Genomic DNA, 15,456 nt, shown 5'->3' on the forward strand with positions numbered 1-15,456 from the left:
AAGGACACAAATATTTTAAATTTTGATAGGAAGAAAATAAGTCTATGGCAAAGTACTGACAATGTACAATAGAAGAAATACAACTTCGATCAGAAATGGCCAGAAGCATCTTTATTCTGATACCAGTAGCTTCTGTAGAAAAAAACAAGTGACAACTACTCCATTCCCATGGACACTTTACACAGAAATTTTGGGGACCAAAGAAAGGAAAAAACGAAGAGTGGTAAACAATGAAGCCACTCACATCTTAAGTGAAAGTAAAGGCATTATTAAATAAAACAGTACCTATAAAAAAGGAATTTTATGCCTTCATACAACCCTAGAAAACATGTTCTATAAGCTTTTAGAGGTAACATAACCCTAACACTTTACATTTCAGATGGGTCAAGACTATGAATAAAGCAATCTGACAAAACAATCCTTAATGGCTTAACATTTGTTGTCAGACAAATGTTTGGATCTGGGACGCCTGGGTGGCTCAGTTGGTTAAGCATCTGCCTTTGGCTCAAGCCATGATCACAAGGTCCTGGGATTAAGCCCTGCATCAGGCTCTCTGCTGAGCGGGAGAGTCTACTTCTTCCCTCCCCTCTGCTCCTTACCCCAGCTCATGCTCTCTATCAAATAAATAAATAAAATCTTTTAAAAAAAAAAGTTTGGATCTGTAATTTATGACAAAAAATACATGGTGAAATTTAGTCTTATTTGAGGATTTCATCTTAGACTCATTGGTTAGTCAGTAAGGCTCTTGGTAAATGAGATGGCTCTAAATATTCTGTATCGTTCACTTTTCTCAGCAGTACAAAGAAAGGGAATTTTCTTTGTAAGCACCTGAACTATCTTATAATTAAGAGATTTCTACCTCTGTATACAAGACATTGCTGAATTTTCACCTTTTTTTTAATAATTATTTTTTTTCCTCAGTAACAACTAGATTTTTTTTTTTTTGAGATTTTTTTATTATTTATTTATTTGTCAGAGAGATAGAGAGAGCACAGGCAGGCAGAGTGGCAGGCAGGGGCAGAGGGAGGAACAGGCTCCCTGTGGAGCAAGGAGCCCGATGTGGGACTCGATCCCAGGACGCTGGGATCATGACCTGAGCCGAAGGCAGCCGCCTAACCTACTGAGCCACCCAGGCATCCCTGAATTTTCACTTTTAAACAAGAACTGGCAAGAAGAGACAAGTATGTTATATTCCACATTTCCTTCTAAAAATTTTTTTAAAAAAATATTTTAGGGGTGCCTGGGTGGCTCAGTGGGTTAAGCCTCTGCCTTCGGCTCAGGTCATGATCCCAGAGTCCTGGGATTGAGCCCCACATCGGGCTCTCTGCTAAGTGGGGAGCCTGCTTCCCCCTCTTTCTCTGCCTGCCTCTCTACCTACTTGTGATCTCTCTGTCAAATAAATAAATAAGTAAAATCTTAAAAAAAAAAAAAAAAGATTTTATTTTGAGAAGAAGAAGGTGCATGAGTGGAGGGAGGAACAGAGGGAGAGGGAGAGAGAGAATCTCCAGCAGACTCCATACTGAGTGCAGAGCCTAATGCAGGGCTTGATCCCAGGACCCTGAGATCATGACCTGAGCCAAAATCAAGAGTCAACTGCTTAACCAACTAAGCCACCCCATTGGCACCCTGTTGGCACCCCATTTTCTTTTTACATAATGCAAAGATCTTGGGAAAAGCAGGAGATTAGCTGTAGGAAGTTTTCTGAAACTTAATTCATTTATAAATATGGTAATCTGATTTTAAATGGCAATCAATTTTAAAATTTCAAAATGTTTTATTTATTTTATTACTGATCTTTCTCATAAAAAGATGGCCACAGAAGCAAGAGAGGATACCTAACTCTTTATTAAATGTGTTTGGTTTCTTCCACAGAACAGTGGCAGAAATGGATGAGAAGCAACCTGGTATAAGTAATAAAACTGATTAAATATTTTAAGCCCACATTATGGACTCTTGTGATATTTGATACTCTCCAGCAACTTTAGCCTAGTCAGTCAAAAGATGTGGCAAAGATTGCTAATTATTCCTCCATATATATTTTTGTTTTTTCTTTTATTTTAAAGATTTTAAAGAGACACAGTGAGAGAGGGAACACAAGCAGGGGGAATGGGACAGGGAGAAGCAGGCTTCCTGCTAAGCAGGGAGCCCAATGGGGGTTCAATCTCAGAACCCTGGGATCACAACCTGAGCCAAAGGCAGAGGCTCAATGACTGAGCCACCTAGGCGCCCTATTTTTGTTTTTTTCTTTCAGTAATACAGACTTTTACCTGGACACATGGTCATCCAGTTGAGAATGTATTTACAGCCATATGACCATATGTCTAAGTTCTGTTCACAGGATGTGAACAGAAGTGACCTATACAAATTTTGAATTGCATAATTAAAAGAAAGCTATCTGCTCTTCCATGCTTCTCTCTGTTCTCACTGGCAGGGAAATGTTAACAAAGTAGAATGGCCACTGTGACCCCGGAGAGGGAAACCACCGTTTAAGGATGGTAGAGCTACCTTATCATCCCTGGCTACTCACCTCTGGACGGCCGCATGAGAGGATAAACGTCTATCTTATCTAAGCACAGTATTTCTTGGTCTCTTGTTAACAGCTTATCCGGTACAGTAACTAATTCAAGGACCAAGCCAACTGTACCACAGCACTATATAAGAGTTTCTTCTCTTATTCTGTAAGCATATTAAAAGCTGTCCATGTCAGGGGCTACTGTGATTAAAATATCCCTTTACTTTGGAGCAATCAAAAGTCCTCTTAGCATGGGTAACATATGCATGCTTATACAAGGCAACATATAGAATACGCAATATCAGATTATGAACCTTTTAAGTTCATGCTCTATGTTTTATTTATCTTTGAATCCCTAGCATTTATTATGTACCTGGGACATCATAAGTTATAGGATGAATGAAAGAAAAATTAATAACAAGCATTATACTCAAGTCTCTTTTCCTAAGAGGTGTATAAATCACAAAGTAAGGATTTATCCAAGAAAAGAGGAACCTAAAATAGGTTATTCATAGTAAGGGGAAGAACAGTTTGAATACCTGGAATGGGCTGTGATTTAGCTAGATTAGTAAAATAAATCTGGATTCCGATAAACCTAGTTTCAGTATACATTCTGCCATGTTGACTGAAAAAAATTAACTTATTTCCGAGTCTCGGTTTCTTCATTTGAAAATGGGCTATATCTACTATGCCAGGCTAGGAGGATTTAAACACGAAGTATGTGAAACTTGTAAAATATATTCATTCAGTGAATGATAATTTTCCTTTCTGTTTTATGATGTAATATAAATTTAAGGATTGAATGAGGAGGATGCAACTGGTTCAGCATTATCTGGGGTTACATGACATTTCAGTATGGAGTAGAGTACAGGCTATCCTAGAAGGAAAAGGTAGGAACAGTTATGTTCTTAAATGAGAGATTCTAATACAATTTAATGACATGGTGGGAAGAGTGTCTAGGTACAACAATGGAAAATTTGGTATGGAACTAAAAAAGAAAAACTACTTAGGGTCCAGGGAAAGTAAATATACTTGATGATCAATAATAGGATGCTAATAATAGAATGAGGAATCATTCTTTGAAATTTAAGTGAGGTAATTAAGGATAAATAAAAGGCAGTATAATTCTCCAGAGCAGTTTGTAAAACTCATTACTCCTTTGAAATGATACAGATGAGGAAAAATTAGTGAAGGTCTGGGAATTCAGTTTAATATCCTTCCAAGTAACAATGTTATATATATGGGTATAGAGCTCAGAGGGCAGATCTGGACTGGAGTAGGGAGATAAATTTAGGAGTCATTGTCACAGGTATCTGAAATTACAGGAAAAGATGAGACAGTTCCTATAAGAACATAAAATAAGAAGTGAAGAAAGTCTTGAAAAACTAAATATTCTGGCCCAGTGGTAGGGAACAAACCTAAAAAGGAGATTAAGGGGGCGCCTGGGTGGCTCAGTGGGTTAAAGCCTCTGCCTTCGGCTCGGGTCATGGTCTCAGGGTCCTGGGATCGAGCCCCACATTGGGCTCTTTGCTAGGCGGGGAGCCAGCTTCCTCCTCTCTCTCTGCCTGCCTCTCTGCCTACTTGTGATCTCTGTCAAATAAATAAATAAAATCTTTAAAAAAAAGGAGATTAAGGAAGTAGGACTCAAGAAGAAACGAGAAAAATCAAACATGCTATATGGAATGTTAAAAAAATGTTTTAAGGAAGAAGTAGTACAAGAGATATGGTCCGCCATTAAATGGAATGAGGTAGCCCTACTATGTATGAATCTGAAAGACTACTGAAGATTTTAGGCAAATAAGTTATAGATATGTATTTATGGTCAGCCAGATTTTTTTCAAATCACAGTTCTACCAGCTTTAGTACTTATTAGATACATGGTTGTGAGCAAGTTATTTCACTTCTCTGCACTTCCTTTTCCTCATCTGAAAAATGAAAATAATACTTCCTCATAAGATTGGTATAATGATTAAATCAGATGACTGTATAAAGCACTTTGGGAAACATAAACTTTGATAAATCTTAGTGTTGATGAATGTGAAGATAAAGACATTTTCAAAAAATATATTTATTTGAGAGGAGGAGAGAGAGAGCACGTGCACCCTTGTGCATTCCTGCATGGTGGGGAGGGGCAGAGGGAGAGGGAAAGTCTTTTTTTTTTTTTTTTTTAAGATTTTATTTATTTATTTGACAGAGATCACAAGTAGGCAGAGAGGCAGGCAGAGAGAAAGGAAGGGAAGCAGGCTCCCCGCTGAGCAGAGAGCCCGATGCGGGGCTCGACCCCAGGACCCTGGGATCATGACCTGAGCCGAAGGCACAGGCTTTAACCCACTGAGCCACCCAGGCGCCCCGAGAGGGAAAGTATCAAGCAGACTCCCTGCTAAGTGCAGAGCCCAATGTGGGGCTTAAGTTCTCATGACCCTAAGATCATGACCTGAGCGAAACTAAGAGTCAGACCTTTAACTGACTGTGCCACCCAAGTGCCCCAAAGATAAAAGACATTTTTGAAAAATTTTAATCTTTTTCAGATTAGCACCATCCTATTTTTCAAAAAATATGATTCACAAATTACTAACAATGCTTACCCCTGGGAAGTAAGGGAACAATGACTTTATACTCTGTATATCTTGAATTACTTGTATTTTTTTCAATATGCATGTGTTACTTTTGTAATTTAAGTCAGTACTATTTTAAAAATCACTTACGTGCCCTTATCTGAATTGTCTCTCTCACTAATTTGTAATACTTGTATGCCTTTGCTTGACAGAATGCTCTTAAATGGATGTAGCACATTGACTTCTTAAACAGAAGTCTTAAACTGAGTTCTTGAATTGTACTTTTTCACAGAAACACTGAGAGAACTGGCTTTGAGTATGAACAACTAAGTCGTAAAAGGCTGGTGAGTTTCTACAAACAGATGAACAGCAATAAAACAGCTAGTAAGAGAATCCAGGCTACACCAATTCTTTTTTTCTTTGCAACACATTTTTTTTTTTAAGTTGTGGCAAAATACATACATAAAATTTGCCATTTTAACCAATCTTAAGTGTCCCAGTATTAAGTATTATACTTAATACTGTGGCATTAAGTATATCACAATGTTGTGTAATCATCACCACCAACGATCTCCAGAACTTCTTCCTCTTCCTCAACTGAAACTCTGTATCTTTTAAACACTAACTCTCTGTTCCCTTCCCTCAGCCTCTAGAAACCACCCTACTACTTTCTGGCTCTATGATCTGACTACTCTAGGTACCTCTTATAAGTAGAATCATACATCTATATGTCATTTTGTGACTGTCTTATTTCATTTAGCATAGTATCTTTAAGGTTCATCCATGCTGTACTACGTGTCAGAATTTCCTTCTTTTAAAGGCTAAATTCCCCTGTATGTATATACTGCATTTTGTTTATCCATTTACCTATCCATGGACATGTGGAATGCTTCCATCTTCTGACTATTATAAATGAGCTTGCTATGAACATGGTTATACAAATATTTCTTCAAGTCCCTGCTTTTATTTCTTTGGGGTATATACCCAGAAGTGGAATTGCTGAGTCATATGGTAATTCTATGTTTATTTTTTTGAGGAAATACCACACATTTCCCACAGTGGCTATACCATTTTACAGTTCCATCAGCAATGTACAAGAATTCAAACTTCTCCATATCTTTGCCAATACAATGGATATGAACTTGCATCTCATTGTGGTTTTGATTTGCATTTCCCCAATGGCTAATAATACTGAGGATCACTTCACGTACTTACAGGTTACAACTTCTTTGGAGAATGTTCATTCACACGCTTTGCCCATTTTTTATTTGGGTTTTGTTGTTGCTGTTGAGCTGTAAGAGTTTCTTTATATATTCTAGATATCTATCCCTTCTCAGATATATAATTTTCAAATATTTTCTCACATTCCTTGGCTGCCTTAATTTTGATGAAGTCCAGTTACTAATTTTTCTTTTGTTGCCTAATCTTTTGTTGTCGTATACAAGAAATCACTGCTAAATCCAGTGTCAAGAAACTTTCTCCCTATGATTTCTTCTAAGAGTTTTATAATATTAGCTCTTACATTTAGGTTCTGGTTTGAGTTAATTTTTGTATATGGTGAAAGGAAAATCCAATCCATGAACAGAGTTTTCTACAATTTGTTGATATCTTTATTTTTTCAGCAGTGTTTTGTAATTTTCAGTGTATAAGTCTGTCACTTACTTGGATAAGTTTATTAAGTATATCAATATATACTATATTAACTATATTAATTATACTATATAAAGTATATTATTTATTTTGATGATACTGAAAATGGAATTTTCTTAATTTCTTTTTCAGATTGTTTAATGTTAATGTATAGAAAATCCTACTAATTTTTGTGTATTGATTTTGTATCCTATAATTCTGCTGAATTTATTCATTCTAACAGGTTTTGGTGGAATCTTTAAGAGGTCTTCTACATAGACATCATTTTATATATAACTTTCCAATCTGGATATTATCTTTCTTGCCTAGTTGCTCTGGGTAGGATTTCGAGTACTACGTTGAACAAAGGTGGTAAAAGTGAGCATCCTTGTCTTATTCCCATCTTATAAGAAAATACTTCAGTTTTTCACTGTGCAGTATTATGTTAGTTGGGGGTTTTTCATAAATGGCCTTTATTATGTTGAAATATTTCCTTCTATTCCTGATTTGTTGAGTGTTTTTTTCTTTTTTTAATTTCTCAGATGGATTTTTTTTTTAAGATTTTATTTATTTGACAGATTGAGATCACAAGCAGGCAGGGAGGCAGGCAGAGAGAGAGGAGGAAGCAGGCCCCCCGTGGAGCAGAGAGCCCAATGTGGGGCTCGATCCCAGGACCCTGGGATCATGACCTGAGCCAAAGGCAGAGGCTTAACCCACTGAGCCACCCAGGTGCCCCTGTTGAGTGTTTTTAAAAGGTTTTAAAAGGGTCTGAATTTTGTCAACTGCTTCTTCTTTATCAATTGAAATGATCATGTAGTTCCCCCTCCTTCATTCTGTTAAAGTGGTGTACTCCATTGACTGGTTTTTTATGCCAAAACACTTTTGCATTACAGGAATAAATCTCACTCGGTCAAGGTGTATAATCCTCTTAATATGCTGTTGAATTTGGTTTCCTATCATTTTGTTGAGGATTTTTGCATTGATATTCATAAAAAATAATTGGTCTGCAGTTTTCTTGCAATGTCTGTGTATGGGTTTGGTATGAGGGTCATGATGACCTCATAGAGTACATTAAGAAATTTTCCATCTTGTTCAATTTTTTGGAAGAGTATGAGAAAGACTACTGGTAGTTCCTCTTTGAATGTTTGGCAGAATTTACCATAAAGCCACTGGGTACTACGCATTCTTTTTTCGGAACTTTTAAGTGACTGTTAATCCCTATCTCCTCCTTTCCAGCTTTAGGTTTAGTTTGTGCTTCCTTGTCTAGTTTCCTAAGGTGTAAGTTAGGTTATTGATTTGAGATCTTGCTTCTTTTTAATGTAAGTATTTACAGTTAAAAACCTCCCTCTTGGCAGAGTTTTTACTGTATCCCATAAGTTTTAATATGCTGTGTTTTCATTTTCATTTGTCTCAAGATATTTTCTAATTTCCCTTGTGATTTCTTCTTTGACTCACTAGCTGTTTAATACTGTGTTATTTAATTTCCACATATTTTTAGTTTCCTAGTTTTCCTTCTGTTGTTGATTTCTAGTTTCATTCTATTGTGATCGGAAAAGATACTTTGCATGATTCCAAACTCTTAACATTTATTAAGTCCCTTTTAATGACCTAACATATGGGCTATCCTGGATACTGTTCCACATGAACTTGAGAAAAATGTGAATTCTGTTGTTGTTGAGTGGGGTATTCTATATATGTCTGTTAGTTCCAACCGGTCTACAATGTTGTTCAAGACCTCATTTTCCTTACTGATCTTCTAATCTGGTTGCTCAACCCCTCACTGAAAATGTTGAAAGTAGGGTACTGAACTCATTTGTTTTCTTGACCCCCCCTTTTATTTTTAAAGTAGGCTTCATGTCCAGCATGGAGCCCAACGCAGAGCTCAAACTTAAAACCATGAGATCAAGACCTGAGTTGGGACCAAAAGTCAGATGCTCAACTGACTGAGCCACCCAGGTGCCCCAAGGTACTAAAGTCTTTGATGGCTGCTGCACAGCTATCATTTCTTTGAATACTGTCAATGTTTGCATCATATATTTTGGAGTTCTGATGTTTAGTGCATATATAATTACCATATATTCTTGACAAACTGATTATTTTTTCATTATATAATGTTCCCCTTTATCTTATATAAAAATCTTTGATATAAAGTCTCTTTTGTCTGGTATCAATATAGACACCCTTGCTCTCTTTTGGTTACCATTTGCATGGAATCTTTTCCCATCCTTTCATTTCTCAGTCTATGCATGTGCTTAAATCTAAAGTGAGACTTGAGAACAACATAGCTGGATTCTGTTTTTTATCCATTCCGCTAACCTATGTCTTTTGATTAGAATGTTTGATCCATTTACACTTAAATGTAACTACCAGTAGGGAAGTACTTACTTTTGCCATTTTGTTGTTTTCTGTGTATCCTACAGCTTTTTGTTCTTCATTTTCTCCATTACTACCTTCCTCTGTGTTTAGTTGATTTTTTGTAGTGACACATTTATACATTTTGATTTGCTTCCCCTTTACTTTTGTGTATATTCTGTAGATATTTGCTTTTAAAAAAAAAAAGATTTTATTTACTTGAGAGAGAGAGAGAGAGAGAGAGAAAGAGAGAGAGCATAAGAAGGGGGAGGGTCAGAGGGAGAAGCAGACTCCCTGTTGAGCAGGGAACTTGATGCAGGACTCGATCCCGGGCCTCCAGGATCATGACCTGAGTCAGTTACTCAACTGACTGAGCCACCAAAGGCACCCCTCTGTAGATATTTTCTTTGAGGTTACAACAGAGACTACATACAACATCCTGAAGTTATGACAATGTTTTAAATTGATACCAAACTAACTTCAATTGCATGTAAAACTCTCCAACTTTATAGCTCTGCCTCCCTATTTTGTTACTGATGTCACAAATTACATCTTTATATATTGTGTATCCATTAATACGGATTTAAGGTAAATCTATATTTACTGGGTGCCTGGGTGGCTCAATTGGTTGAGCGACTGCCTTTGGCTCAGATCATGATCCCGGACTCCTAGGACCCAGCTCTGCATCAGGCTCCCTGCTCAGCAGGGAGTCTGCTTCTCCTTGACCCTCCTCTGTCTGGTGTGTGCTCTCTCTCTCTCTCAAATAAATAAATAAAATCTTTTAAAGTAATTTTTAAATACATCTGTCTTTTAAATCCTGCAGAAAATAAAAAGTGGAGTTACAAACCAAAATTACAATAATACCAGTTTTTATATTTGTCTATATATTTACCTTTACAGAGAACTTTATATTTTCAGATGGGTTCAAGTTACTATCCAGCATCCTTTTATTTCAACTTGAAGGACACTCTTCAGTATTTCTTCTAGGTCAGGTCTAATGGTAATGAACTCTTTCCACTTTGTTTGTCTAGGAAAATCTGAAATTCTTTCTCATTTCAAGGACAGTTTTACCAGATATATAGTATACTTGGTTAACAAGTTTCTTTCTTATAGCCCTTAAAAATATCATCCCATTGCCTCCTAGCCTGCAAGGTGTCTGCTGAGAAATCCACTGACAGTCTCATAGGGCCTCCCTTATACATGAGTCCCTTTCTTCTTGCTGCTTTCCAGATTCTCTTTTTGTTTTTGTTGACAATTTGAATATAATGTAGTTTGACGGACGGCTCTTTGGATTTATCCTACATAGAATTTGTTGAGCTTCTTGGATTTGTATATTCATGTTGTTCCCCAAATTTGGGAAGTTATCATTTATTTCTTCAATCTACTTCTTTTTGTCCTATTCCTTTAATTTCTCTCTCTTTACCTCTTCTTATAATGTGTATATTGTTCCACTTGATAGCGTCCCATAAATCTCTTAGGCTCTGCTCACTTTTCTTACTTCTTTTTTCTTTTTGCTCCTCAGACTTCATTATTTCAAATGACCTATCTTTGAGTTCACAGAATTTTTCCTCTGCCTGTTCAAGTCTGCCCCTGAACCCCTCTAGCGAAATTTTCAATTCATTTATTGTACTTTTGAAATCCAGGTTTCACTTTTTAAAAATAATTGTCTCATGTTAATATTCTCATTTTGTTTATATTATTAGTTTCCTCATTTCCTTTCTTTGATTCTGTTTTCCTTTAGCTCTTTGAGCATATTTATGACAGTGTTTTGAAGTCTTTGTCTAGTAAGTCTGATCATGTTTATCAGGGACTGTTTCTGGAAATTTATTATATTCTCTGAAATGTCTATATTTCCCTGTTTCTTTGTAGGCCTTGTATTTTGTTGAAAATTGGGGTACGTGAATAAACTCTCCCAGTCTTTGCAGCCAGGTATGAAAGATCTTCACTAATTAGCAAGCCCTTTAGCCTTAAGATTAGCTCAGGGTAAAGACTTAAGGTCTTCCAAGTATTTTCTGAGTGTGTATTTTGTTTGGGCCAGTGTGTGTATGTTTCTGTTTGTTTCTGATTTTCCCTGGCTGGTTGGAAGTATCTTAACTTCTCACAAAGTCTTACCCAGCTTCTAAGGACCTTAGGTGTTTATTATATTCCTCTTCCTTCAATCTCTTACACTTAGATGTCCACTGCAGTCTCCTTCCACATGCTATGCTGCCAACACTGCCTTCCACAGCTTCCAGCCTGAGACCCAAACTATGCTACCATTCCCAGCTCTGAGCTCCAAGTCAAGTAACTGAGACAGAAAACAGTCCCTTGGATAGTTAGTCCACAGACACGTCAAAATGTTTCAAACAAGTTCTACCCTGCTCCTTCCTTCCTGAGGGAGGGAACCAGGATTGTGGGCTATTTCCTCCCAACTGTACCACACCCTGATAGGCAGGGAGTGGGTAAGGGCAAGTACAAATGCCATGAAATCTCCTACAATTTTGAATATGGTTTTTTTCTTGATGAGGTGTCTGCTTGGTTGCTGCAGATCACTAATTTCCAAAGCTTCTATAAAATTATTTCAATCCCTCTAAACAAGGGCCTGCCACTTCCTAGTCTGACATCTTGCTGATGTCGCTCGACAGACCAATTCTTTTAAGTGTAATGTTAGGAAAGGCAGGGAGGCTCACTGAAAGCACAGCCCTTGGGACCTTTTTGCCATCACAATACCAGGCAACTTCTCCAAGGTTGTCCTCTTGTTTCTCCTCTTCTCTTGCTCTGCTCTCTCTCCCACTGGTACTCCCTTCTCCTATCACTCCAAATATCTCTGTGAAGATGATTCCCAAATTAGTATTTCCAACTGGTACTCTATTTTAAAGATCCATACTTCAACTGCCTGCCGATCAGCTTCCCCTGACTAATCTTACATTTGAATTCAAAATTTCCAAATCAGGGGTGCCTGGGTGGCTCAGCTGTTAAGCGTCTGCCTTTGGCTCAAGTCATGATCCCAGGGTTCTGGGATCAAGCCCCACATTGAGCTTCCTGCTCCACAGGAAGCCTGCTTCGCCCTTTCCCACTCCCCCTGCTTGTGCTCCCTCTCTCACTATGTCTCTGTCTTAAAAAAGAAAAAAAACTTTCTCTGCCTTTCCCTCTGCCCTTCACTCCCAAAATAAATAAATAAAATCTTAAAAAAAATTTATAGTGTATATAAAAGTAATGGAAGACAATGGTATTGGAAGAGAGATAGACACACAGAGATCAGTAAAACAGAATAAAGAATCCAGAAACAGACTCACCCTTAAAAAAATTTTTTTTCCAAATCAAATCAAGTAATAATTTCCTTTAACAAAATCACCACCCAGAGTCTTTGCTCTAATTTTCATACTGTAAGTTTGAGAGCTTGTCTGTATCATTTACTACTAAAGATTCTAGCTTGTTTTACTTTAAAGTTCAATTTCATTTCTGGGAGTAGTTAGATTAGAACAAATTAGTGATTTACACTTGGCATATCTGATTCTATAATTCAAAAAACAATAAATGTTTCATAAAATAAAATCCCAAGAAATGTCAAAAGGATATAGGTCTTTTTGGAAAAACATTTTAGAAAAAAGTTAATTTAAAAAAACATAATGAATGAGATCAAAGTACAAAACTTTCTGTCACAACTCCTATTTCATTATACTATAGAGAATATAATGGCTAATAAATCTGAATTTCAAAAAGACTGGTATCTTGCTTTAAAGTGGGAATGATTACACTGTCTTCTGAGGATACAGATGCCTCTGTAGTCCCCTCATATGAAGTAGTCTACATCAAACCACAGGGTTTGGTCAATGGATGGTATAGAAACTGGGAGAACAAAAAGATAAGCACTGTCTTGCCTCATCATTGCTACTTCTGAACCAGTAGTCCTTTAAATTCAAGCAAAAGGCCATCCTTTTGGAATTCAATTATACCAGTCTTTCCTCAAAACTGTTTATCCTACAACATACCAGTCATTCTATCACATTCAAAAAGTATGGCTCTTCCCTTTTTTTAAAAAAAGCTATTTTATTTACTTATTTGAGAGAAAGTACTCACACAAGCATGCACAAGCAGGGAGGAGGGTCAGAGGGAGAGGTAGAAGCAGACTCTCTGCTGAGCAGGGAGCCCCATGTGGGGCCTGATCCCAGGACTCAGATCATGACCCCAGCCCAAGGCAAACGCTTAACCATCTGAGCTACTCAGGTGCCCCTTGGCTCTTCCTTTCACACAGTCTCTCCAAATACTCCTAATCTTATCACCACTTTAGATGAAGTGCTCTAATCTGAGTTTCTTGAATTTCTCAATCCCACTCCGGCTATCCACTTTCATGACAACGTTATGAATTTCCTAAACATCAATTCAAAAACTCATTAGTAATAGTCTATTACTAATAGACCTCTCACATTATTCTACTCCTTCTGTATCTCTTCTCTCTCTTCATGGAGCCTCAGACATAAACCCTCTTTTTGTTCTTAGCCTATTAGACTCCTAGATTAACTTCTTTCTGATGTTAAGTTTGTATTTCAAAGCACACAATTTCAATTGCTTTTGTACCCACTTTCTAGCCACCTAACCACGCTTCTATTCTTAACTCTAATCTCCTAATCCTAGATTTGGCCATCTGCTCATTCTACTTGTATACCAAGAAAGCTGCTGAAAAAAATGACCAGCAAACATGGATTGATAGCACCAAAAATTCATGGTAAATGCTGGATGCAACACTTTTCTTCTGTCATTTGTTAACTGAAATTGTTTCAATTCTTTACTACCACAGAATATCCTAAAATCACTTCACTCAGATGACCCCACCTTGTATTTCATAGAAAATATAACTATAAATAAAAATAGTCTCTTATGTTATAACCCTTCTTTTTTTTAATTGAATAAATTTGACATGTAACATTGTATACATTTAAGGTGTACAGTGGGCCACTTTGATACATTTACATATTGTAATATGATTGCCTCTGTAGCAATATTTATCACATTACATAATTATAGCACAATATTATTGTCTATATTTATTATACTGTGCATTAGATTAGATGTCTATGGCTTATTCACAACTTATTATATGTTTATACCCTTAAACACCATCAGACTTATCCCCACCTCCTAACACCTGGTAACCACCATTTTACTGTTTTTTAATAGGTTTGACTTCTTTAGATTCCACATATAAATGATAGGTGATAATCCTGCTAATTTCCTGCCACCACCATTTCCAATCTGCAAACTTATCTTTGTGTACATCTATGTTTTTTTTTCTTGACCTTCCAGTTCTCAGAGGAATAGGCATTTCTCCTCTTGTTTCATAGTCAATTCTTTAACCTAGTTTTGACTCTCCAATAACCAATGGTTGGCCTTATTTCCTTCCTGTCACACTCTTACCCTATAAATACTCCCTTTGCCCTATATACTCGAACCTGGAAATGCTATTTTTTTTCAAGGCTATAGTAAAGGCTTCTGGATCCGTATTTGCAACCATCCATTGGACAATTTCACCTGCATGTTCCACAGGTAACTAAACCTGGTAACTAAAACCTAACTATGCATTTTATTTCCCCATCTATAAATCTCTATCTTCTTCTCTACTGATTCTTTTAGTCATCAGCACCACCATCAATCTAGTTTTCTATTCTAGTTACCTGGGTATCATCCTAGAATCTATGTTATCACACTCAGAAGTGGCCTGCATTCAGGTGGCACCTGGTTTCCATTCTATTTCCTAAATAATCTTAGATCTCTTTCTTAATTCATCCCTAATGCTTAATTTAAGTTCTCATGTTAACTGCTTGAAATGAGTGCCATTTATTTATTTTTTTTACACTGATGTATACTATATATACAGTTGACCCTTGAACAGCATGGGTCCACTTATATGTGGATATTTTTCTAATAAATATAGTACATTACTATATATAAATGTATTTTTCTTCCTTATAATTTTCTCAGTAACATTTTCTTTTCTGTAGCTTACTTTATTGTAAGAATATGGTATATAATACATAAAACATACAAAATATGTGTTCATGAATTGTTTATGTTATTGGTAAGGCTTCCAGTCAACAGTAGACTATTAGTAGTTATGTTTTTAGAGAATCAAAAGTTACATACAAAAAAAAAAAAAAAAAGTTACATGCAGATCTCTATGTGGGGGGTCAGCACCCCTAACCCCCATACGTTGTTCAAGGGCCAACTATTTAACATATATATTAATAGATATTTATATATAATTATACATGTTTTATATATATATATAAGTATACATATACTTATATATGTCCCAATGTCAGGAAGACTTTTTAAAAGCATATATATTAATCCTTCAGTAAATTTGGACTGAATAAGAATACAGTATGAACTTAGTCATATTCCTTATGATAGGGCCCTAATCTACCTTCA

General features: G+C 36.5%; 1 protein-coding gene across 10 annotated transcripts in view; it reads right to left on the reverse strand.

Moving 5' to 3' along the window:
* Positions 1 to 15,456, reverse strand: part of TANK (TRAF family member associated NFKB activator) — a 94,564-nt gene that overhangs the window by 41,483 nt on the left and 37,625 nt on the right. Inside the window, exon 1 of one of the 10 annotated variants that reach the window (XM_080798301.1) lies at positions 9,082 to 9,123. The exons of the other annotated variants lie outside the window; for them this stretch is intronic. Coding sequence (XP_080654427.1) covers positions 9,082 to 9,090 — 9 coding nt within the window. The 5' untranslated portion in view covers positions 9,091 to 9,123. Of the gene's footprint in view, positions 1 to 9,081; positions 9,124 to 15,456 lie in introns of those variants that run through there. 10 annotated transcript variants of the gene reach the window in all.

Source organism: Martes martes (assembly GCF_963455335.1).
Source record: "Martes martes genome assembly, chromosome: 3".
NCBI classification, from domain to species: domain Eukaryota; kingdom Metazoa; phylum Chordata; class Mammalia; order Carnivora; family Mustelidae; genus Martes; species Martes martes.